The sequence below is a fragment of the Phalacrocorax carbo genome, chromosome 16, assembly GCF_963921805.1.
Source record: "Phalacrocorax carbo chromosome 16, bPhaCar2.1, whole genome shotgun sequence".
In the NCBI taxonomy this organism is placed as follows: domain Eukaryota; kingdom Metazoa; phylum Chordata; class Aves; order Suliformes; family Phalacrocoracidae; genus Phalacrocorax; species Phalacrocorax carbo.
In genome coordinates, this window is record NC_087528.1 from 1,224,224 (window position 1) to 1,249,635 (window position 25,412).

The 25,412-nt window shown below is 50.0% G+C and overlaps 1 protein-coding gene across 7 annotated transcripts; it reads left to right on the forward strand.

Annotated features, from left to right (window-relative positions):
• The first annotated feature begins 238 nt into the window (after positions 1–238).
• EXOC7 (exocyst complex component 7) lies at positions 239–22,776 on the forward strand. 7 transcript variants are annotated; one of them, XM_064467398.1, is made up of 21 exons: positions 239–403; positions 1,197–1,262; positions 2,354–2,538; positions 3,208–3,313; positions 3,839–4,061; positions 5,351–5,518; positions 6,564–6,575; positions 11,596–11,688; positions 12,658–12,726; positions 14,079–14,224; positions 14,561–14,713; positions 15,403–15,501; positions 16,125–16,187; positions 16,507–16,573; positions 19,472–19,537; positions 20,233–20,353; positions 20,780–20,875; positions 21,158–21,221; positions 21,771–21,812; positions 21,994–22,127; positions 22,526–22,776. In XM_064467398.1, exons 1-21 carry the CDS (start codon positions 344–346, stop codon positions 22,626–22,628), a joined length of 2,136 nt encoding a protein of 711 aa, XP_064323468.1. In that variant the 5' UTR covers positions 239–343; the 3' UTR covers positions 22,629–22,776. The 7 variants fall into 7 exon arrangements, with proteins under 7 accessions (XP_064323468.1, XP_064323470.1, XP_064323469.1 ...); XM_064467400.1 differs by lacking the exon at positions 12,658–12,726; XM_064467399.1 differs by lacking the exon at positions 6,564–6,575.
• Positions 22,777–25,412: the final 2,636 nt, after the last annotated feature.

Below are 25,412 nucleotides of genomic sequence, written 5' to 3' on the forward strand. Positions count from 1 at the left end.
GGAGCCGGGCTTGCCCTAACGGTACAGTGGACCACAACCAGACCGGCCAGGCCACTCCCAACATGGCGGCGCAGCCCGCCTGCCACCCCCAACGGGCCAGTACGGACGGCAGTACGCATGCGCCCGCTCACCTCTGGAACAGTGGCGCATGCGCCTGGCGGCTCGGGCCTTCCCGGCCCCTACTTAAGCGGAGGCCACTCTCTAGATGGTGGCCGGCGGTGCTGCGCATGCTCTGTGTGTCTTGTCGCTCCCAAGATGGCGCCGCGGCAGTGACGGGGGGGCGGAAGAGGGTGTCCGCAGCGGGACTGGGTGGCGGAGCGCGGCCCCGGCACCCCGCGGCAGGATGATCCCCACCGAGGAGGTGTCGGCCCGCAGGAGGGAGATCGAGGACAAGCTCAAGCAGGTGGGACTGGGCCAGGGACCTGCTGCGGGCCCTGCCGGGGCCTGGGCCCGGGCCCTGCCTGCGGCGCTAGTGCGTTGCCTAGGAGACGGGGCTGGGAGCTGGCCCGGAGGTCCCCGCTGGGCCCGGGAGCGTCCTGGGACCCCCGGAGGGCCTGGGCACCCCGCTCGGGGCTGGCAGCACCCCCAGGCCCACCTCAGGGCCTGGGGCTCTGGCGCTCAGGGTCAGGGGGTGTCTCTGCCCCCCTCCTAGGGCCTGGCAGCTGCTGTTGTGGGCTCTTCTTTCAGGTTTTCAGGCCCAGCCTGCATGGCCAGCCCTGGCAGGCTGCCGTTCCCCCCAGTCTCTGGGATTCGGTGGCTTGAAAACAGCCCTTGGTGGTTGCTTGCGTTGGCCACTTGAGTTCATGGCTGCGCATGGGATTTGGAGGGTGCCCGTGCAGCACCTCTGTTGTGCCGTAGCAGGGAAACGCGTGGTGTGGGTCAGTGTGCCTCTGTAGTAAAGGTGTTGGGTTTATCTTGTGCTGTGACCATAGTGTGCTAATGCTCGTGGGCTCATGGTCTTGAAGGGAAATGAGCAATCCATAAAAAACCTCACTCATTGTGTTATGTGTCTCTCACCTTGGGTCAGTTGCCCCGATTTCTGTTAAGAAGTGGCATATTAAAACGTGGCTTCAGTGTCAGACCAAACACGGTTTGCTGCAGTGTTTACCAGGACTTGTAAAAACCTGCAAGTAACGTTTAGTGACTTAAATGCTTAGTGTTCAGAACTGAAGATGAATTTTTCATCCTGCTGACAGGAAGAAGAAACTCTGTCCTTTATCAAAGAGAGCCTTGAGAAGAGTGACCAGCTTACAAAGAACATGGTAAGGTGGTCCTTGAAGTTCAGCCCTAATGCTGGTCCTGGGTTTACTTTTTCTTAGGAGAATGTTTTCAAGGCTGTCCTTGTGGCCATCTGAGGAATGCAGAGTAATGAACCACTTGCTCTGTGTGTTTTACACTTCAGTGGCTGGGCAAAGGGGAAAACTGATGAATATTTCAATCCTAAGCTTCTCTTCTGGGGAGATGAGGGCTCGAATGAGCTGTTGGCCTTGTCTCCTTACAGCCTGTCCTGTCTCTTGGGAAGAGGTATTAATAGACCCCAGACTAGTTTGTGCAACGGCATCATGTTATTGCCTCATAAAGTCAGGTCTCGTTTCGAGTTGTATTTTGGGAGCATTCTGTTTAAGAGGTAGAAAGTAATTATTGTGCTCTAATTACTCATTCTCCCTCAGCTAGTGTACTATGTCCAGTTTTGGGCTCAGTGCTTTGTGAAAGTTAAGACTTAAGACTGGCGCTGCCAGGGAAGTGTGGAAAACATAACATAGGAGTGAATCTTGAAAATAATTTTGGCCTAGAAAAGATGATATTAAGGCACCCTTTATGAGCGTACTAAGGTTTTCCACCTTTCAGAAGCAATATCACAATCCTTTTTAAAAACTGAATGTCTGTGATGGAGAAGAAGGTTCTCACTTCACTGGTCCTGTGCCTCCCTGTTGTGTATCTTATGTTTGGGTCTTGGTGGTGTGGAACAAAGTGGCTGCTGCTTCATGCTTTTGTTGCTCTTTTTACCTGGGGCACCTCCAGGCAATTCCTATGGATTTGTTTTCTGCTGTCAAATAAAATTTTGCTCCTCCTTAGTTTGGTTTTGGAGCACTATCTTCGCGCTTTGCAAACATTTAATTCAAGATTGGCTTTTCTCTGTACAGCAGGTGATCTGTTTTGTGGTTATTAATAGCAATTGGGACATAGAGGGATTAAACAGCCTGCCTAAGGAGCTGTGGCAAATTAGTAACAAAGCCCAAAAAGAGAAGCTGGGATCTGAAGGTGCCTAATTCCCCTTTTCTAACTACTACCCTGCTCTATGGATCCACATGGAAGGACGTCCTCAGCTCTCTGGTTCTCTCTTGGCTTGTAGGTTTCTATCCTCTCCTCCTTTGAAAGTCGTTTGATGAAGCTGGAGAACTCGATCATCCCTGTCCATAAACAGACAGAGAACCTGCAGCGCTTGCAGGAGAATGTGGAGAAGACCCTATCCTGCTTGGATCACGTCATCAGCTACTACCATGTGGCTAAGGACACAGAGAAGATCATAAAGGAAGGGTGAGTTGAACAGCTAGATCATGCGAGGGAGCTTAATCCTGTTGAATGTTTGGGATAGAGGTAGGGGAGCTGACTCCACACACTCATCATGTTCCCTTGCCCTTCCCACGCTCTTTTTCCCGCCATCAGTCCCCAATAAAGCTGCCTGACTTGACCTTCAGCAATCCCCAGCAGGCAAAGTCTGCTCAGTCTCTGCACTGGTGACTCTTGCCATATGAATCTCATGAGCATCAGTGGCTTCTTTTCTTTCCTCTGCCTTTTCCTAAAGGTTCTTCCTGCCCTGTTGGTGGTGTTGCTGCATCCAGCATGAATCAGAACTGTTCTGGAGCCTGCTTTCAGTCTCCAGAAGGGGGTTGTGATGGACCTTCTCTGGGGTGGGATGTGCAGCTTCCTCTACCTTCCCATCAGGGCCTGACTGGGAGAGGAAGGCGAGGCCGAGAGTCATGTGCTGCTCAATCATCAGTACTTCAGCACTTGCTGCATGGATCGGCTATTCTGCTGTGGCCTTGAGTGGAGGCAAAAGGGAATCCCATGATCTCCTCCTAGTCGGAGAAAAGGGAATTGAAATTTTCCTTGTTATTTTGATCCTGAATTTGGTCTGGTGCTTCCTTGATATCTTCTTTCTCTGCTTCTTGGGGGACTGCTTTTTAGTTTTGGTTTTATTTTCAGCCCCACTGGGAGGCTGGAGGAATACTTGAATTGCATGGACAAAATCCAGAAGGCAGTGGAATACTTCCAGGACAACAATCCGGACAGCCCGGAGCTGAATCGTGTGGTAGGTCGCGAGTCTGGAACATGGCATGGATGAGAGAGGGACAGACGTAGCCCTGCTGCTTGCCCTCTTGCTGTGAGGGGCTGGTGGGCTTGCTGCCTGGTGAAGAAGGTGTTTGGGAGCAGCTGAAGAGACAATTGTTTTGGCTTCTGTTTAAGCCTGCACTCAGCAGCATTTCTGCTCCTGGCGTTTTGCTCTCTCTGTGCATTGCGCCAGTAGGACTTCTGAAAGCATGTCTTGCACGTGTGGTGGAGCTGACTGAACCTCCTCCTGAGCAGCTCTTGTCAGTCCTTCAGCTGCTTGAGCAGAATGGGAGATCTGTTTAAATCCCGCTTGAAGACTGAGTGACTCCCAAGCATTTTTTTAGTTTAATTCGCTTTAAAAGTCTCTTGGTTACAGACGCTGTTGGAGTTTGAAGCATGTGGTACTTGATAGCAGTTAGAAATGCTGCAGGAGGTGTGTTCTTATGCAGAAATACTTTTGAGTGACTGATTACCGTGCTGATTCTGTCCTGCTGTTTTGTGCCAGAAATCCCTCTTTGAGAGGGGCAAGGAGTCCCTGGAATCGGAGTTCCGCAACTTGATGACGCGACACACCAAGCCGGTCCCACCCGTCCTCATCCTGGACCTGATCAGCGGGGACGATGAAATGGAGACGCAGGAGGAGATGTCTCTGGAGCACCTCCCGGAGAGCGTCCTGCATGACATCATCCGCATTTCTGGCTGGCTGGTGGAAAACGGCAGGAATCAAGGTTGGTAGCGCTGCGTGTTGTTCCCTTGTAGTTCTGTATCAGGTGAGCACCCTCCAGCTACTCACCGTGTGTGGCTGAGACCAAAAGTAGGTGTGGAGGGCTGTGTGTAGCACTGCACACTTGGCTGTAGGTCACACTCCTTCAGCTGCGAAGCCTCTGCGCAGGTGCTGCTGCGCTAACAAACCACGAGCCACGCACTGCTGGTCGCTAGCAGCACCAGAGAACTAGTGACTGCCTCAGAGGCACCGCTTAGGTGAGAAGTTCAGTCTCCTTTCCGTCACCTTAAGATCCTGCTTTTTTTTTTACAGTGTTTGTAGTGAGACTGAAGTGATTGTTTGTCAGTTGAACAGAACGATCTCCTGGTGGGTATGATGAGAGAAAGAGCTGTGTAAATAAAGCACAGATTACCTTAATGCATTTAATGCATAGTCTGTTCTATAACAGAAAGCCTTGTGATGGAGCTGCAACTATCTAGTGCTCAGGTATTAGAAATGCATGAGGCACGGGTCGCTTATTCCCATTTGGGAACTATTTATGAACAGAACTTCTTGTATTAAACGTGACTGAGCACAGGGGCGTGGGGGAAGCAGCACAGAAGGCTTGCTCAAGTCAGTACGTCTCTTTTTTCCTGTTCTGCCGCATCAGAACCTGCCTACAGCTTTATACTCCTTTATTAACTTTTCCTTTAGGGTGAATGACTTTGTGCACTTGTTACAGGAATCCTGTACTTTGACATACATGTAGCTACTAGAATCACCCCCCCACCTCAATGATTTATGTCTTGGTGGGGATTACTGTGCTTACCAAGTGTGACGAGCCTCTTTAAAAGCTGCTTAAGAATTTTTCAGTGATCAAAGGCGACCCAAGCATATACAGCATATTTTGTTAGTCAGTTTGTATTCTGCTTTCAAATGATGAAGACCTCATTTCGTTCCTGAGTGTCCTGAATCATGAGAAGTGCATAAAGTCTCTTGTCTAGAGACTGTCGAATTGACAATGTCTTGCACAAATGTTTCCTATCAGTTCCACAACTCTTGGTGCTCTTGGTAGTGGCACACAGAGTTAGTGTGTGCGGTGGGAGGGCTGGAATGAATACTGCAGGGGAAGGAAGAAGAAAAATAAGTAGTTTTTGAAGAAAATAGGGGAAGCTCTGGGAGGAACACTTACCCGGGGTTCTACACCAATGCTATTAAGTCCCCTTAGGGGCACAGAGAGTTTCAGGAAAGGTTTGTTTTACCATATAGTGTTCCTTGTTTGCTTATAATCTTGTTTCTACCTTGTCTCCTTAGATTTCATGACCGTTTACTTCCAAATCCGCTCTGTTCAGCTCGACCGTTCCATCAAGGGGCTGAAAGACCATTTCCGTAAGAACAGCTCCTCCACGGGGGTGCCATATTCCCCTGCCATTCAGAACAAAAGGAAGGACACCCCCACCAAAAAGCCAGTCAAGAGACCAGGTGAGTCCCTGAAGGGGGGATCACTGTCTGTGTATCTTCTTGCCTGGGTATAGAACACATATCTTCAGGCCTCTTCACTGCAGAGGTAGCCTGTGTTTAAAATATTCTTTTAGGACAGGAGCAGGGGTGAGATTTCGGAGATAAGCACCTCTTCTGCCCTGGATTCATCATTGAGATTACAGACACTTTGTGTCTCTTTTTCAAGCCATCAGGTCTGTTCTCTGGCAACATAAGGGAGGAGAGGGGCCATGTATACAGGGGGAGAAAAGGCCCTTGCCTTAACAAAGGCAGTGAGTGAAAAGAGACCTGAGCGGGCTGTAAAAGGATATGCTCTGAGAACACCTATCCTTGGCCTTGGGATATGGAATATAGGCTGTGCACCAGCAAAATAGAAAATGCAGATCTGATAAAACTCATCGCTTCAATCATTAGTTATGAATAAATTATTACTGTGCTGGGGAACCAAGCACTCGTCAGGGGTTGAGATGGGAACTAGGTAGGTGCCTGCAGAAATGAGATCCAAAGTTGTCTGAGTTGTGGAAGGGCTGTTAAAGCTTTTGCCTGGGCCTGTCTTTGGAAGAGCTGTGAATGTGGCTGGCGGGTTCTTCCGCCTCTCCTCAGAATGGAGTTTTGCTGCGTTTTCTGCAGCTGGTGAGGCCGGTCACGCTGCTGTTCCGGAGCTGGAGGTCCTGTCTCTGAAATGTGCCATCTAGTGGGAGCATGGCCAGAAGGAGGGCCAGCAAAAGCTAGCACGTACCTCCCACAGCAGCCCAGTGATGTTGTCCCTCTCTGTGTCACAGCACCCTCTTGTCTCCTCTGTAATTGTGAGGAAAGTCAGAAAAGTTGATATTTCTGTGGGTTTACCTGGCCAATACTCTCCCACCCTAATGTTTTGTTCCTGTGTTGTCCAAATACTCTTACTGGTCTCAGGAAAATAATGAGAAATGTGGGTAGGGACTGGAAGTGGATGGGATGGGGTAAAGGAGGACGGTAAATACCCATTTTAATTGTGTTGTGTTTATTTTTATAATCCTCGTGAATGCAGTCCTCATCCCAGGTAACGTGTGTCTATGTGTGCGTGTGCTGGCCCTGGTGCTCGCTCTCTTCACTTCTGTGCGTGGAGAGGCTTTGCTGGGCCTCTTTTTGCTAAAGCAGAGGGTGTGCCTGGGATATTTGGAGAGGGAGGGCTGCCTGGGGAAGGCTGTGACATCCAGAGATCACCCCTCTGGTCTTCTAAAATCAATCTGTGCCATTGCTGCTGTGCCCTGGAGCCGTTCCTGAAAGCTGCTGTGCGAGTTGCAGTTGGTGAATGTGGTCAGTCTGTGAATTTCAGTGAATTTTCCCCTGTCAGCAGAGAACCACATGAAAAGGGGATGTCTCACCCAACACTTGGCTTTCCTCTGGGCTTTGGCAGGTAGTTATTTGTGTAAGAATTTGCCCTCGGTGTGTTGGGACACCCGTAGAGGACAATATCCTCCTGCTAAGGAGAACTAGCTGTGCTGCAGATGGCAGAAAAACAGTGTTTAAAATTGCTCCTAAGCACGATGGCAGTCATTTGTGTTCAGCTGCTGAACAGTGGCTCCTGCCCAACGGCAGGATTACAATAGGTAAAAATTATTTTTGTGTGGCTCAGTAGCTCACTACTGGGAAGATGCCAGATGGGGATCTGTAGCTGAGCCGTGGGGAACTCAGGTTGTGGATGCTTCAGATTTCATCCTCAGTTATTGCCCAATACTGAGAAGGTACCTGGGTTTTGATTGCTGTGAAGTCAGCACGGTCAGCAAGCGTTTCTGAGCAGCTTTCCAAATGGTAACGTCTCCCCTGTGCTCTAAGTAAATAGTCAGAGATGGAGGAGATTTCTTTTTCATGGGCAGATTAAAAAAATCCCAGTGATTTTTTTTTTTTTAATGCCTCAGATCTTGGATGCTCACATAGAGAGTACAGAAAGGAGCCCACGTGTTTGAGAGCACAAGCATTTGTCCCCTACAAACAAGGTTCCTCCAGAATGGATGCATTTGGGCATCTGAAATTACTTACCGTGACATCTCTCAGGTGTAGATTTACCAGGAGATTTTTAATGTCTCTTTGCCCAGTTTAATTGGAGTTTGTGAGATGGGCCAGGTAGAAGGCACAGAGCACAGTCTGAAAGCACGTACAGAGCTGACAGCGTATGAAGGAAAAAACATTTCAGATGGTCTGTTGGGGTATTGTTAATCTCAAGAAAAAAATAGTGGCTAATTTATCTCCAGTCTTCTGCGGACAAGGACAGAGAACCAGACCGTAGCTCTTGAAGGACAGGGGTGGTTAAACCTCATACACCAGCCATCTCTTATGGCTACTAAATTGTACTTAAGTGAAATTAAAAATGGAGAAGAAAATAGTCTTTGAGCAGAGATTCACTGTTTTTTCTGCAGTTCCATCAGCTTTCAAGGACAGCTCTTGAGGTGGAGGTCTTACACTGGCACAATGGCCCTCTTCATAGCAATATTCATCTGGTCGTGTTTGATTCCCCTGGTTTTAGCCTTTGTTCAGTTATGGACAAAGCAATTTTTTTCTGTGCTCTTGCTTCAGTAAGTAAAGTCAAGTTCTGCCAATTTGGGTTTCAGGCAAGAGGGTTTTCTCGCGGTTCCAACAAGTGAGTTGATCTCCTTATTCCTTGAGGAAGAATATCCCAGCGCACACCCCAATGCACACTTTAACCTGTTGCGAGGGATAAATAACAAACTAAATCTGATGTGCTATAAGTTGTTTACCCACAAAGCAAAGTGCAAGAGAGGCTATAGCTAAAGGGAAGGTGAGGTATGAGGGGCAGGATGACAAGGCAGAGACCCCCCTCTCCCCCCGCTACTCTGTTTGATTCTGGAGAACACACTCCATATCCACGTGTTCTTTCAGAGGGTCTTCATCTCTCTGTTATTGTTTTATTTGTTGGTGTACCCTGCGCTGTCTCCTGTTGTTACAGCACACAGCTGAAAATCTGGCTGCTGGAGATGCCTCTAAAGCAGAGTTGTCTCCTCTTAAATGAAACTTGCCAAGTCAAGTTGAACTGATGAAGCAATCTGTAGGTTTGGGGTTTTTTTTCCCCACTAGTTTGCTGTGTGAAATGTCAGCAGTCTGTCTCAGAGGGCAAGTGTATTCAGATTCCCAAATCGTCCTGCTGCAAATGTATGCACGTAAAATATCGCTCCTTGTGATGCCTGTAGAGCCAGTGCTCTTTTGTTGGCTGGAGAGCAGCAGGCAGCGCAGCAGCTCTGCAGTGCCAGGGAGGGATCGGGCCAGGCGGTGCTGGTAGGGGCACCCAGCCTGGCTGCCCACAGGCAAAAGCCAGAGAGCTTTAGCCAGTTTTGTAGAGATTCCTGCAGCTGGCGCTTAAGAAAAGAGGATGCGTTGCCCTTCTGTTTGGTTAGAAAACTGCCTGATGGAAGAGAGAAACAAGAGAACAATGTGCAGTTGGAAAGCTGAGCCTCATATGCGCCCAAAACCCACTTTATTTAACAATTGGGCCACAGGAGCAAAAGTTTCAGGTGGCTTTTTTTTTTTTTACTTTTGGGGGTTTTGGGGATTCTTTTCAATCTGTAGGGGAACCCTTTTCTAGTTTAGTTAATGCTCCAGTTTACCTAGCGGTGAGGTGCTACCTGAAGGCAGGCTGTGGAGTCTTTGTGTGGCAGAATAAAGAGCCTGTTCCTGCTTCCCGCTTCCCATATTGATCACTGCCTAGCTTGAATGTGATGTTTTCATTAGCAGCTGAAACACAGTCCCATTTGGTTTGCGAGCTGCCTAATAAGGGAAAACAATCATGGAACAAAAGCATTTGGCTTCCACTAGAATCCATTAAAGCCTAATTACATTGCTAAGTAAGAGGGACACAGCAGCACTGAAGCGGTGCCCGTGAACACGGAACACTTGTGTGTGTCGGCACAAACACAGGTAATGGTGCTTATGCAAATACAACGCAGCAGAGGTGTTCCAGCTCTCATCTGAGAAGAAACTGTCAGGGGTGGGCTGTGGAGATGTGCACGGCATACCTGTGAAGTGAGATCCTGTTGACAGCAGCAGCAGTCGTACTGTCTGCTTGGTTTTCACACCAATTTACCCTCTTTATTCTTTTTTTTTTTTTTTTTTTTCCCCTCTCTCCCCCTTAATGCTTGGAAGTGGGAGGGATGAAAGAACTGGTAGAACAGTACCCTGGATTGAGCTGCTTGGCATCAGCTGGGCCGTGGTAACAGCAGTAAGAAGGAGCTTAGTGCATTTCTCCAGAGCTTGCTACAGCTCTGCTTGTTCAGAGGAACTTGCTGTTGTGCCCAAGCTCTTTATTTGTCTGAAAGTAGCTAAGAATAAAGTGGAAGCGTTGGGTGTGAAGAGCATTGGGAAGCTTGGAAGAAGAGGCGTAGCCCTCTCGTTGGATCATAGGGCAGAAGCTGGGAGCAAATGCATCAGCACAGCAAGGGTGTAAGTCTTCCCACCTCCCTCGTGTGGGTCTAGAGGGGAGACGTTTCCTGCTAAAAGAACGTCTTTTATGGATATGATATTTTTTTCTTTACTAAGTGGTTGAGAACACTCTGAACTGGTAGAAGAAAAATGTTGCCAGTGAAACAATATGCTTTAGGAATCGTGTTCTGTTATTTTGTAAGTGCACCACGTTAAGGCTGCTCGGTAATTCAGTGGTAACCCCTCTCCTGTTCTCCCCTGTTAGAGACGCACTGTCTGGGGGACCTGAGCTTCCCTTCCTCCTGCTGTGTATCCCTTTATGGGATGAAGCTGTCCTGCACCCCAGGATGCTGTTCTGCAGCAGTGTGGGCTTGGGCTTCCCCTCAGGATAGTGGTCCTCAGCATTTAGGCAGCCAGCGCTCGTTTCCAGGCTGCACTGTGGCTTACGCTTACTGGTGGAAGTAGGGATTTTCTCCATGTTTGAAGTATTTATTACTTTAAAGCGGAAGAACAATTCTTAATTTTGGCAGCAGAATTTTTATTTCTTGGATCCTTTTTCATTTACTCAGCCCAGTTCCGTTTCATCTGGGTCTCCTATAGAAACTCCTTCTACCTTCCCAAAACTTTCTGCTCCCTGTTGTGCAGGCAACAGCAAAGCTCTGCTGTGAGAGGGTGTCCATGTGCTTGTGATAATTGTAGCTTGTTGCATGACGACTAACCTTTTAATGTGGAAACAGTGCTCAGTCTTCAGTTGTCACATTAATGCTTTGTTTTGTGCTTTCTAGCCGTATATCCAGCACTGGCTTTTGTTCAGTTCTGTCTGTTTTTTGTGTGTGTTAAGTATAAATCTTTTAACCCAGTGTTATTTTTTTTTTCCATGGTTTTAATTGATTTGCAGTTCCTTAGAAGAGAATTGTCTTGGGGATTAGGGTGACTTAATGCGAGTTAGACATGGGTGGGCAGCATCCATTATTCTGTGATTCCTATGATGGGAATCGCTGCTGCAATTGCTCTCTTGAGCCTAGAGGTTGTCACCCTTTTATCGCTTCCTGTAACACCAGAGATCACTCCTTGTCTTGGCTGTGGGGCTCCTGATGGGTCTATATTGAACATGCTCAGAAAATGCCCCTCGGACAGGCTCCTCTTTCGGCAGCTCTACCCAAGTGGCTGCGACTGTGGCTCTAGGAGCAGGCAACGTGTTGCCCGACAGGAATTGCCCGTACTGCACAACCCTGCTTCCACAGCTGAGGAAAAGCAACAAACCTTGTATGCTTGAATGCCGAGTACCGGCTTAAATAAACCCTTAAAATTACAGGGAAGGATGCTTCATTGCTTCCCTTCTCTGATCATGTTTTCTCACCCAGCCACACCACCTCACCAAACTGATCTGAGCACTCCCTGAATCTGTAACCCTGGCTGGAATTCATGCCCCACCCTCAAAGCAGGGAAACAGTCTGGAAATGCCATTGTATCTGCACACTTGGCCATGAATTTGGGGTTCAGGTTCCTGTACTGAGCATGCTCATTGGTGCCCAGCACCCTCTCGCTGGGCCCAGGTGACTTGCTGGTGGAGGGCTGGTGTTCTGGGTTTGTTTTCTTTCACTCATTTTCTAGGTCTTCTTGTCTCTTCTCTCTGGCTCTGGTGACAGGCACGATCCGTAAGGCTCAGAACCTTCTGAAACAGTACTCTCAGCATGGTCTAGATGGGAAAAAGGGGGCCTCTAACCTCATTCCTATGGAAGGTAATCACAGCTCTAGCTACTTCACCCTTGACTTTCTCTGTGTATCAGCCTTGCTTTTCCAGGTGGGACTTCCATTAGCCTAGTGCTTGGTGGAGAGCATTGGATGGGTACAGCCATCCTTGGGGAACCAAGGAGATGCAGGAGGGCCAAATTAGTTTTCTGAATTTAGTGTCTGAATTTCAAAGTCTCTGTAAACATGAGCACAGGTGGAGAGGGATGTTACCTTAAAGCAGTTGACCCACCATAGCCACCTGGCTAATGGAAGCTCTGCTCTGATGACATCTGCTTGTGGTGTTTCTGTTCTCTTCCTTTTTGCCTGGATTTTGAGACATTCTGTTTCCTAGTGACCTTTCCAAACCTGATGCTGAAGTGTCAGACCACAGCTAGCTCGGTGCATCATGCCTGTACATCATCTCTGGGGAGACCTACCTAAATGGTGGTCGTCTTTATTCCAATCTCCTCTGCTCCAAGAGGTTGTACCAGATAAGGCAGAAGAGGTCACTTGCTTCAAAGCATCTGTAAGATCTACCACTGTGTATGTAGATCTCTTCAGCACCTACATTGTAGTATACTGAATCCCAGATGGCAACTAACATCACTCATTTGGGGGGAAAAAAATACTCGTGCTGAGCAGGAGATGGACTTTTTGTTTGGATTTGTAATGGTTGCGGGTACAGATTGGGCTTCTGGTGCCTGCTACCCCTTCAGAACATACGGCAGGAGGTTCAAGGGACTCCTGTGGCCCAACAAATTACCTCACACTTCTCATCAGGTTTCAAAGGGTTGCTACTGCTACATAGCCCGACAAAGGGATTTGGTCAGGTAGCGTTCCTGGGACTGTGTAGGGAAAAGTGTCCATCAGGTGAAATAAGCCAAGCCTGGAGCGGCTTCCAGCCAGTGTGAGCATCCATGCTGTAACCACCCTGGATAAATTGCGCCTTCTGTTTGTGCCGGCTGACATCTCACTAGGTCATGAGCATGATTTACGAGTTAAACACCTTTCCGATACCCTGAGCGACAAGCATGGGCCGGCTGCTGGTAAGTACCATGTTGTCACTTCATAACAAGCTGGCTAACATCCCTTCTTTTCAGCATGTTTCACAGTAGTTTTGTAGCCAGTGGCTGTTCATCTACATGGGCAGTCCTGGAGCATGGGCCTTCTCTGGCTAAGAAGCTCTGGCTCTTCTCAGTAGAATTCACTCCTACTAATAAAGCACACCCCGAGCCCTCAAACAGGGAACCCCAACTTTGTCCAACCAAAGACTGGTGGCCACCATGCTGAGGGGCACTTTCCTATAGGTAGCTACTGGCTTGTTTGGTGCTGAAGTGAAGCAAGCAGGAAGGGGATCACACGTGGTGTGCAATACAGTGGGCCGCTCTCCTCCGTAGGCACTTTGTAAAACCACATCACATTTGTGTGTCCCCTGCTGACCATGACTTTCTAAAAGATTAACCTGAGGGGCCTGTCAGTGTAGGGAAGAACTAGTTCTTTCTCCATGAAAAATTGCAGATGTTGCTGGGAGGAGAGCAGCAGCAGCCACCCGCAGCTGAGGGGAGGCCTCTCTGTAATCTTACTGTCTTGTAGTGGTTACTACGAGGGTCTGAGTAATGCAGGATGGTGTCAGTCCATTTGTGTCTGTCCTGCTGACACATCCAGCTGGTGGTTGGCATGAGTTGGTGCAGCCCCTTGTATTGTACCAGCACTTCTTGTGCCTACCACGGAGGTTCTCTGATGGATCTTTGTCTGAGACGTTCGTATGCTAGGACTCAAATATTTGCATTTGTGTGCAGCGCTGTGTGGCGGATAGCTCACCTAGCTGTGCTGATATTCCTGCTTCATAGGATTTAAATGTTCATCTGCCTGTTTTTATCTTCTGTTTCTGCCTGTGGGAAGAGGCTGCCTTCTAGGACAGCCTCGATTTCCCAGAAATGTTGATGCAGAATGGCAGTTCTTCATCTGCATGACGGATGGAGATAAGGAATTCTAAAAATACAAGCAGAGATGTTGAATAATTCACCTCAGACCTTCCTGAGTTTAGTACTCTGTGTTCAAGCCCTTGATTAAATTTAGTCTGTATCCTAGAAGAGCTCCAAACTTGCCTTCTCTTATGGGGCTGGAAAGAGCTGGTGTCCTGATGTACCTGTTTCCTGAACTGCAGATGACGTTGCATGCCTCCTGCAGGGTATGCGTAGCTTCCCATGCACAAACCCAGGGGGCAGGTTTGGTGAGAAGATGACTCTTGTTCTCACACAAGTAGGGGTGCAAAGCCAGAGCTGCCTTTTCCAGGAGAACCTTGTGCTCCTTGTGTAAACCAAGGCTTGGAGTGAGCAGAGCTGCTGGAAGCTCGGTGCAAATTTCATTCTCTCTCAAAGCCATCTTGCCCTTACAGGGAGGGATGACGTCTTCGACATCGAGATTGATGCGTACATTCATTGCGTTAGTGCCTTTGTCAAACTGGCCCAAAGCGAATACCAGCTCCTGACAGAAATCGTCCCGGAGCACCACCAGAAGAAGACCTTTGATTCTCTCATCCAGGTCAGTTGAGCCTCTCTGCTTGGCTTCTCTTGTAAAGGATACACACAAAGTCTTTTTTCCCCGTCCTCTTCATCGTGGGGCTGTGGATTCCACCAACTGCTGTGGGTGGCTAAGAGCACCACCGCTGCTGGGCTTGTCCTCCAGGACCTGTTTAGGGATCGGGGGCCTGCACAGACCCTGGAGAACACGTGCCCAGAGTCGCTCACCGGGTACTGCAAATGACCCAGTTTAGCACCAGCTAAATTGGCAACGTGAACTGGTGTCCTGCATTGAGCCCCTTCTGCTGCCTGGGCAAAAGTCATGCTGCTTCCTTCTGACTCTCTGGCTTTGTTGCAGGAGTCATTAGACAACTTGATCATGGAGGGGGATAACATTGTCTCAGCTGCCCGGAAAGCCATTATCCGACACGACTATTCGGCTGTGCTCACAATCTTTCCCATCCTTAAGCATCTTAAGCAGATGAAGCCAGAATTTGACCAGGTCTTGCAGGTAAGCATGATGGAATTGGAGAGGGTCCTGTGGCTTGAGTTGTCTGGAGAACTTCTTGAAAGGGGTTATCACAGTGGCTTTGAATAAAGCCTTGCTGCTTCTGTCCTCCAGCATGGACTGGAGGTTCACCGTCCTTTCTGTGATGGTGAACCAGCAACTCGGCATCTCTCAGCAGCAGTTCTTTTCAGTTCAAGTCATGACCCAGTGATGGGCCGCCTGCATTATTCTGCTGTATACATGGCCTCTGAGGCGTTTCATCTCTGATACTGTTGAGCTTAGTTTAGCCTGTGCTCACTGACCTCTGGGAGGTGGGCTGCTCTGAGGAGAGCCTGCTTGGACCGTGTCACAGGGTTCTCCAGGTATCAAATATGGCATCCAGGTTTAGCAAGGCTCCTTTCCATCTGCTTCCAGCTGGTGACTGATGCACCAGCCTCCTGTATCAGGTACTGCGTAAGAGGAAACACAAGAGGTAGCAGGTCCCAGTCATCGTTAGGGTCACAACATCTTCCCGTTCTGGCTGGCAGAAGAATTCAGGATTTCACATGTTGTTTATCGTGCTGTAGGTATTCTTCTGGCACATGGAGTGTTGAGAATGAGGTGCTGGGGTGGGGGATTGGGGATGGCAGGTGCTGGATGAAAGTTAGATACTGTTTGTTTTCCTTTTCTGATGTGTTGTTGAACTGCTCCAGGGAACTGCAGCAGGCACTAAGAACAAGCTGCCAGGGCTCATCACTTCCATGGAGACCACTGGTGCGAAGGCACTGGAAGAGTTTGCAGACAACATTAAGGTAGGATTCTCCTCAATGTTCTCTCTGGCAAGACCAGCAGGCTTGGAAGAAGGGTTTTCTGAGCAGAACCCCTAGTTTAGCTTTCAGCTTTCCATGAGACCACGTAGCTTCTGACTTTGAAGCAGGAGCTTGCTGGATCGTTTTGGATGGTCAGCTGCAAATACCAAATGCTTGGTGCTGATTTCAAATACAGAAAGCCTCTGCCTAAGACTGTTAACATGCATGCTACAGATAATTTGACATGAACTTCCAGACCTCTGCAGATATCAAGTCAACCTCAGAATTCAATCCTATTTAAAAAGAAAGGAAAATTGCTGACTTGAAAAGTTTTGGAGGACTCATGTCAAACTGTCCGTGTAAGATGGACTTGGTGAATGCACCGCCTGGTAGGCGAGCTGAACATTTGATGGTCACATGCTGAACAAAACCCTGTGGTTCTGAGCTGCCAGTGCGTGGGAGTTGTGGTTTCTGAGCACCAGGAGATGGCACTGCAAGAGCCAGGTCTGAGGATGTTGAGAGAGGCTGGATAAACAAGCCTACAGCTTGCTTGCAGCAGCGGTTGTGTTGTAGATGCCTTCAATTTCCTTACATGCTTACCTTACGTCTCTCTTTTCCCTTCTTAGAATGACCCGGACAAGGAATACAACATGCCAAAAGATGGGACAGTTCATGAACTCACCAGCAACGTATGTGATGATGATTTGAACCGTTCTTTGTTAAAAACAGGCTCTGAAGAGGTTTTAAAAAGACCAGTAGGGAAATTTCTTCAGTTAAGCTGTCTTGGTATTGGAAGGGCAATTAACTGGCTTCTACAGGTTGGTTAGCTAGTTACCCTTGCTAAGCCATGATGTGACTGTGTGGGTAAAACCCAGCAACTCAGAGTGTAGTGGTTTGTTTCTTGAAGGATTTGAAGTGTGGGGGGACGAGTGGTCCTTCGTGATCCTTAATAGCAGAGCACAGGAGACCCAATGTCAGTTGCTCATAACTTCCCTCCCTTCCTTCCAGGCCATCCTTTTCCTACAGCAATTGTTGGATTTCCAGGAGACGGCGGGTGCCATGCTGGCATCGCAAGGTACATACATGCATGGGGCTTGTTTGGGCATGCAGTTCCTTCCCCAGATTGTCTGGACACCTTCCCTAAAAAGATCAAACCTTAGCATGCACTGTGAGCTTGTTCTCCTCCTGTCCTTCACCCTGTGGTTTGTCTTGTCCTCCAATGTGCCATGACCACATAGTTGGTTGGAGTAGAGCAGGCTGAGAGGTGGAGAACTGGAGATGCAGGGGGTGCAGGGAGCTGAGGAGGCACAGGCCACTAGCAGGTGTTTGGAGAGGGTTAGGGGAGCCCATTAGGAAAGCAGGGGAAGGGGGAAGTTCACAGCTGCCTCCAGACTTTCAGCTGCAATTCCTGCTTGGAAAATTCTGCCAGTTCTAAATTAACTCAGGCAAGGATATGTCTGCTTCTTGCCACCTCTCCTCTAGTCACTGCCTTGTGCCCTTGCCACTTGCAGGCTCAGAGTGTGCTCAGAGCTTCGCAGGCCTTGACTCTCTCCTTGGCCAAAGAGGTGGTCTGAGTTTTGTCTTGGAGAAACCAACTGTTTCCCGTGTCCTTCACTGAATGGTGATGTCAACACTGTTGTTTCAAAGTCTTGACTGTTGTCGTGCTATAGACATCTGCCATAGGAGCTGATTCAAAAGGTAGCATAGGCTTTCTTATATTGGTCACATAACAAAATGTGACCATACCCATGACACACAAGCCGTTTCCATTTTAATTGTGGCTGGTCGTCCCGTCAGGTATAGAGGGATCCTGCTGTGTAAAGACAGCTTGAGAAAAATGCCTCTTTGCAGTCTGTTCAATTATTAAAGCTTGAAGTCAGCGTGACTGTAACAGATCTGGTAACTTAGGCTGACGTGTAGTACCTCAGAGCCATGAGACGACCCACAATCCAAGTACTGTGAGTTGTATTCTCTCCATCTGCAGTCAGGCCTTAGGGAGCATCTGCTGGTGTCATTCTCATGCAGAAACAGCTCTGTCGCTTGCTCCAAAAGCTAGGCCTGGCCCAACATGGGGCACCCACGCAGGGCAGAGCTGCTCTCATTTTGAGTGACGCTGTTTGCTGAATGTTGGTGAAGTTGTGGTCCCTGTCCAGCTGTGGACCTGGCGTCACCCTGGGCCAAGCATCGTCAGATCAGAGGTGATTCTGTCAGTGGAGATTAAGGGGGGGATGGTGACCTGCCCCAGGGGTGCCTCTGTAATGACAGCCTCCAGTTGCTGGCTCCAGTGTGGGTGTCTGGGGTTGGGTGAGAGAACTCCCCCCATGATCCCGAGTGGTAGGAAATAAATGCAGTGTTTTCTGCAATGTTTTCCTCAAGTGGCAGCAAAAGCAAAGTTGATCAGTCAATGCAGTGCTGCCGGTTTCTTGCTCTTGCCCACTGAACGGCTCTAGGGCCCTGTGTAGCCATGCAGGGATGCTAAAGTGTGGAGTGAGGGTGGGATGGCTTTGCTCGGGTTCTTGGGAAGGTTATGTGGGCTCTGCAGTTCATTTCAAGGACCAGTAAACTGCTGCTGGCATGAGGGGAAGCTTTCCTTTGCCTTGAAAGTGGGTTTGAACTGATTTTGAATATGAAGCGTCTTGCTAAATAGGAACAGTGTCTCTAGCAGGGGAAGGAGGTTAGACTCTGCCTTTCCTCTGTGGTCTCCACTCCATTTGTGGCCTTGGAGGGACTCCTGCCTGCTCTCCTGTGTAGCTGTCTGGCTGCTCTGTGTTAATATCTGCTTTGTTCTCAAAGGGATGGTGGTCTCTAACCTGTCTTTTTGCACTTTGCGTTTCTTTTTCTCTCTCCTCCCTCCCCTTTTCTCTCTGCTCTGCCTAATCTTTGTAGTTCTTGGGGACACATACAATATTCCTTTAGATCCCAGAGGTAAGCAGACTTACCCACACGTACCTGTTCATATTGCCTTGGACTCTGGTGATGTATGTTAATTCTTTATCCCCCAGGAGTGGTAAATAAATTAACACATAATTGAAAAGAGAAAAAAGGGAGGGTAACTAACTCTTGCCAGGGGGCTGGAGAGAATAGGGAGGGCTTGTCACCAGCAGACAATGAGGGATGCCACATGAGCTGAAACAGGCTAAAGACACTTTCATGGCACTGAATTTCTCTGGCACGGGTAGCAAATTGGCCCAGCTGGTATCATGCTTTATCCCATGTGTGCTCGGCTCCTCATTGTCCAACTCCCGGCAACAGGAGCCTCGAGGCCTTTCCCATGGGGTGCTTATGAACTCGGACCACCCGAACTAGGCCTGGCTGCCAAGCTTTGTGGTGGGGGGAGGAGATAGCTACCCCACGTGTCCTGTGGGACCCAAGCCCACAGGCCCTTGAGGGCAGAAAGCTATTGCTTATGCATAGGCAGAGGAACATGTGCCAGCCCAGAGACGTTGCTTGTAAGGGCAGGCTCTCATGCTGGCGCGGTCCCTCGTACGGAGCCAAGCAGGGCCCTATCAGCAACCATGGGGATGGCTAAAACTTTCCAGAGCCCTTCTGCTTGTTTCAATTACTGTTGTGTGCCTGCTGTTAACAGCTCCAGCTCGTTTGTTCTCTGATAGCAAATTTCTAGTGCATACAAACCCTTTTCAGGTGGTGGTGGAAGGAGGGGGAGGATGTATTTAATGACTCAATTTCTGAACAAGAGGATGTCCTCTGAGCACTAGGAAGGAGAGATTTCTGCTGGGGTGCTCAGCACTCGATGCAGTTACAAGGATTGCGGGGTGCAGAGCTCTTCCACCCTCACCCTGGAGAAGCCGCAGACAGTCAGCACTGAAGCAGGGAGCTAATTTCACTGTCGACAGGAGCTCTGCACTAATTCCATAGCAACAGGGACAAGGCTTGTTTGAATAGAGGCAGGCTGACCACACATATCCCGCTTCCCCATGGCATGTTAACTGGCCTAAGATTCTTTTCTTTTCAGAGACCAGCTCTTCAGCCAGTAGTTACAGTTCAGAGTTCAGCAGGCGGCTGCTGAGCACCTACATCTGTGAGTACTCTGCACACCTTCCCATTTCTGCCCCGTTGGCTGTCCTTCCCCTAGCTCGTTCTTGGGTGAAGAGTGCAGGCCGTGTCTCTTACTCCGCGTGATCTTTCCATGTTTGAGCTGGAGTCTGATGGGAGGGATGGAAAAAAGGGTCAAACTGGGAGTTTGACTGTTAGAGTTAGATGGGACAAAGCACAGTGCAGCAGCTCACCTCAAACGGTTCTCACCCAGAGCTTTGCACCTTCAACCTTACACAGGCTCCCGGCTCTGTAGAATCTTGATCCTGCATTTAACAGTAAGATGGTGAGTTCACAGTACTCCTTTGCGATGATCTCTTACAATGGGGATCAGGTCCTTTGGCCTCTTTGAGATCCGAGCCTGTGTTGTGGTCAGGCCGTGTCTCATCGCCCATGCTGGTCCTGGGGCTTATTCTGAACTCAGAACACAGCTGTTTTGCCAGTTGCACCAAAGACACTAGTTCGCAGAGAGGTTATGGTGACTTGCTGGGGAAAGACTTTCATAAGGCTTGTAGGATTGTTAAGTACAAGTGATTGTACCCTTGTCTGCGCACGCAGCTGGGGCTGTGCTCTTCGCTTCGCTGTGGGCCCACAGCGACGGTACAGAGCGCTCGGTTGGCATTGTCGGGAACGAGAAACTTCAGTACAAAACTTCTTGTTCTCTGCTTTTCCCTCTTTAAGGTAAAGTGCTGGGCAACTTGCAGCTTAACCTTCTTAGTAAATCCAAAGTTTATGAAGACCCAGCTTTGAGTGCCATTTTTCTGCACAACAACTACAACTACATTCTGAAATCTCTGGAAAAGTAAGTGTGTACCTGGGTAAATCCCCCTGAAGTCCAGGCTGGTTCTAAGCATGGTTTTGGTGCAGAGATCTGCACCGAGTGCATTTACTTGCTGGCCTGTCTAATCTCTGCTCTTTCTTCCATTCTTGAAACTGCCCTTTTGAAAGCTTTGCACTATTATAAACATCGCATTACACGAGCGTGGAACATAAAAGCATCAGAGATGCCTTAGGTTGTAGAGGATCCTTTGATCTTAGGAGGACTGAGGACATGGCTTTGGAAAGTAACTTGGAGTAGCTTCTGTCTCCCAGTCTGTGTGTTTCAAGATCTCTTTTATCATAAAGGGCAGAAAGGAACTTGTTGACAGGGGCCTGAAATGTTGCTATCCTGTGAGCAGCCCTGAGAGCAGCCGGCTCGCATATTTCCTCAGGTTTTCTGTTCTTTCAGGTCTGAGCTGATGCCGCTGGTAGCTGTGACACAGAAGACAGCTGAGAGGTCCTACCGGGAGCTCATTGAACAGCAGATCCAGACCTACCAGCGCAGGTCAGGCGACAGCCCTCTTCCCTTGGTTTTGTCGGTTTGAGAGCTCCCTGGGAGCCAGTGCTGCTGGAGCGGTGGGAGAGGTTAGCCTAAACCAGAAACTTGTCTAAAACCAAAGCCAAGTATTTTGGTTTCCAAGCAGTTAATCTAACTTGGGAAGGGTCACCGTGGAAAGTTTTGGGCTGTGTATTGCCTGGGGTGGCCTTTGGGTCAAGGGTGAAGACGTGGGTGTTCTGGTGAGGTGTGACTCCTCTCTGCCTCTTTGCTATCTCATTTCACATGCAGCTGGTTGAAGGTGACAGATTACATCTTGGAGAGAAACCTGCCTGTCTTTCAACCAGGAGTGAAGGTGAGAGGATGGGCAAGGATGGTTTTGAGATTATATAAATTGCTGGAAACATCTTCTCCTTTGTCATATTAAAAAAAATTCCCAGAAACCTTCTTTTTATCTCACGCCAGTATTGCTCTGCAGAGTGAATACTGCGGCTGGGACAAGGCAGGGAGCAGCACTGCCTTCTGATCTCCCCTGCCCCAGATCCATACAAGTCTTCTAACCTCTGCCTCCGTTCTTAGATTCTCACCTCAGCCAGATACTTCTATTTTGGATTTGCAAAACCCTGAGACCTTCCCTTAGAAAGGGCTGGAAGCATCAAGTAGTCTATTTTTATGTCTGTCCTGGCTGAAAATTACCCTTGTTAAACCTACTTCAGGTGAAAGCCAATTGCTGAACGTAGGGTGTGCTGCTCACTGCAGCTTTCTCCCCTCCCTGCTTTAGGGGAGGGAATTCAAGCCAAGTAGGTAGGCTATTACTAGGGTTGGATGGGGAGTTGTTGGCAAACACTGGTGTTGGGAATTTATTTCTGGAGATGAAATAAAATCCTTTCCCTCCTTGTTGCAGCTCAAGGATAAGGAGAGGCAGATGATAAAGGAGCGCTTTAAGGTAAGGAAGTATTAGACAGCATAAGAACATCCCCTAGTTGATTGGGACAGACAGTCAGACCAAAGATCTGCCTAAGGAGGAGACCTGTCTGTTGGTGATCAGCAGTGGAGGGGAAGAACATCAGACACAGTACAGACACGTGACTGCAGACAGGACACTCACTGAGCTTTACTTTGGACAGGGTTTTAATGACGGGCTGGAAGAGCTGTGCAAGATCCAGAAGGCCTGGGCAATCCCAGACGTGGAGCAACGGGACAAAATCCGCCGGGCACAGAAAACCATCGTGAAAGAGACCTATGGTGCCTTCTTGAACAGGTGATGACCTCTTGCAACATTATCCTCTCTTTGGATTTACTGAGGTCTTTGGGGCCTACAGCAGCCTGAGCCGAGGCACTTTCCTGCTGTCCTGTCTTAGCTTCTCTACCTTGCGCACTAAAACATCCCCAAGCCGAGCTCTGCTAGTTGCGAACATCTGCCGTCACCCTGATTCCTTGATCAGGGTGAGTGCGGGTGTTCTGGCTAGCACAGAGCTCTGAGCCACCCTGGGCTAGTCATGTAAAACTCAGGGGACCAGCTGTAACCCGGTCACTCGCTCCCTACAAGATGCCCTGTCAGACTGCAGTGCGGTGCGCTGGGGTGGGTGATTTGTGACAGAGGAGGGGCCTGTGGGGGTCTCTGCTGGGTTTGTCACATGGGTTTGTCTTCCTTTGCAGATATGGCAATGTGCCCTTTACCAAGAACCCTGAGAAGTACATCAAATACAAGGTCGACCAGGTGGGGGAGATGATTGAGAAGCTGTTTGACACATCGGCATAAATCTCCAGCAGTCGTGGACTCTCCAGCTGCCACGTACAAGTCGGCACTCTCTCAGCAACGGGGCACCCTTCCCTTCTCCCCTGCCCCATTGTGGTGGGCAGGGTGTTATACTTGTATTTATCAGGTTTATAAACCTGTGGAAACACTACCTGCAGGCTGTCCTTGCCTCCTTCTGTGGATCTGGAGCAAAGGCTGCTGCGTGGCCTCTTAACGTTTGTGCATCTTGAGGCCTGGGTATCAATGTTAATGCTTTGATATGCAGCAGCCACGGTGAGTGTGTTTAAAAAAAACAAAACCAAATCACCAGAACAAAAAAAAAAACCCCACCAACCCCCCCCCCCCCGAAAAATCCCCAACCAAACAAAAACCGAAACAACCCACCACCCTACGGGTACAGCCCTTCTGCAAAGGGCGGGAGGCCGTAAGCTCCAAATGGTGCTGCCCCACTTCCCTGACGGGTTTTGGGGACCTCGGTTCTGTAGGATCCCAAAGGATGTTCACGTTGTTACTCTGAACTGTGATTTAGCTCGGCGGTGGGGCGAGGTGCGCGTTGGGTGGCGTGGTGGCGCCTGGCAGGCCTGCGGTCCAGCCGCGTGCGGGGGGCGGCTTCCCCCAGGCACCGTGAGCCGCCCCAGGAGCGGCGCTGTCCCGCGGGAGGCGGCGGTGGGCAGGGTGGTGACGGGCTGGAGCCGGGACAGAGCAGTGAGAACCTGAGGGAGCTCCGTGGCACCTGGCTGCTTGCTGCTCCTCGCTGACCTGAGGCAGAGCACCTTCTTCCCATCCCTGTTTTTCTTTGCCTCCTGTCTCGTTAAAGCTGATGCATCTCTTTCCTGCAAGCAGCCAAGTCCGTTCCCTTCATTTAACCCACGGGCATCCCATGAGAAGCAAGTGCTGCTCTTCCACGCGCCTTGGAGTGATGCTGGCAGGGTTTGATATGGGAGCTGTGCTCTGCCACCTTCGCACCAAGGCCTTCCAGGGCTTCGGAGCACGTATGTGGTTTCTGTGGTCTCTGGCCAGGCACCTCCTGTTCCCACCTCACCCGCTCCCGCTGCTCGCTCTATTGTGGGATCTTCTCCATCATTTGCCCGTGGTAACACTTGAAATAGGGGTTTCCATAGACCTCGGAGCGCTCACAATAGCTGCTACTTTGCAATTTGGAGCAAATCCATTGTTCACCTGAGCCCGTGCCCGCAGGGGTGAGCGTGTGCTCGTGTCCAATTAGCCCAGCCGCGGCAGAGCCTGTCCCGGGCACCGCAAGCAGCGCGGGGCGGTGGAGAGGGCAAGGCAGACCTCGGAAGGGCGGAGAGCTGCGTTTTAACCCTTCTGCTGTGCATCCACCGACCTGCCTTTTCCTAGCCCGAGGCTGCTCTGCGCGGGGTGTCGCAGCTACGCGGTGGCTGTTTCCCTGGGGCAGGCAGGGTTGTGCATCCTGGGAAGGGTCGGCCCCGGGCAGTTACGGTGCCGGTGGATAAGGGGGGCCAAGTGGCAAAGGGCAGAGAGGTGACGACCCATCTCGCCCAGTGTCCCACGGGAGTTGGGTGTCAGAGCCTGGATGAGATCGCAGGTCCTGCTGTGGCAGACCCAGCGCTCGCCTGGGCTGCTGCCTCCACAGACGGCTGTTTTTCAGGTAGCTCCTGGCCTTTCTGAACCCCTGACCTCCTCTTCCTCCTCAGCCTGGACCTGAGCATGGTCTGAAATGCTACTACCTGCTCTCAGAGGTGTAGCAAATGCCTGAAAAACAGCAGATTTGACAGGCTCGACCAGCCCAGAGCTGGAGCGCTGCGTGGGTTCAAATCTCGATCGCACGTGCCTGGCGCTTTTCATGTGTCTGGCCACGTGGGCTCACAGTACTGACCCAAGGCAGGGACCTTCCCTCCTGCTCTCAGGTCTCAAATGCTTGAGGAAACCTGAGACTTAAATGCTAGCTGTTTTTCCCTCTGCCAGCTCCAAGAGCCTCTGAAGGCTGGCAGGCGCCGGACAGTGTTTTTAAGCATAAGCAAAGCGCTGCTGGCTCGCATTATACGTGGCGTCGAGCCTGCTGGATACGCGCGCTGACGTTCACCAGAAGGAGCTGGATTCCATCTTTCTGGATCTGTTTCTGCCACAGCAGCGGTCTGATCTGAATTTCTTTCTCCAGGAGAGTGTGGAATTCATTGTGCTAAGGCTGAAGCTGTAAAATGTTTTATGGCAGCCGACCCCAGGGTGAGGAGACTCACCTGGAACGGCTGCGGGCAGAGCTGGGGAAGGACGGGGGGAGCTTTGTCTGCAGCCTTTCTGGAGCATCTGAGCTGTAGTGTGGGGGCTGGTATCGTCCCTGTGCTGACATATGAGACCCCTTAAGGTCTGGGATGGGACCACATCACGTTCTCTGGAGAGTTTGGGAGCGGTTCTGCATGGCCTACACTGGAAGAGGCATTTCTGGGCTTTGCTGCCAGCCTGTTCCCCAAGGAGACCTGTAGCAGTCTGGGGCCGGCGAGGAGCTGGTCCAGCTCGGCTCAGAGGGGGGGGGGATGCAGGCAGAGACTGGGATGCAAAATGTCTCACTCTCTCCTGGTCTCTCCATGACTAGCAACAGAAGCTGGCTGGGTTGTTTTCTACCCTGAGGCTCCCCTGACCACATCTGGAGGAAGAAAGAGGGCTGAGAGGCTGCTGGGGGCTGAGGACCCAGCTCAGCTCAGGGAAGAGGTGGCTTCTGCTGCTCCCGGCTGTGTGGCTCTTACGTGGGAGTCCAAGACCCACATTTTCCCTGACCTAAAGGGAAAGCGGAGCCACCCAGTCCCTGTT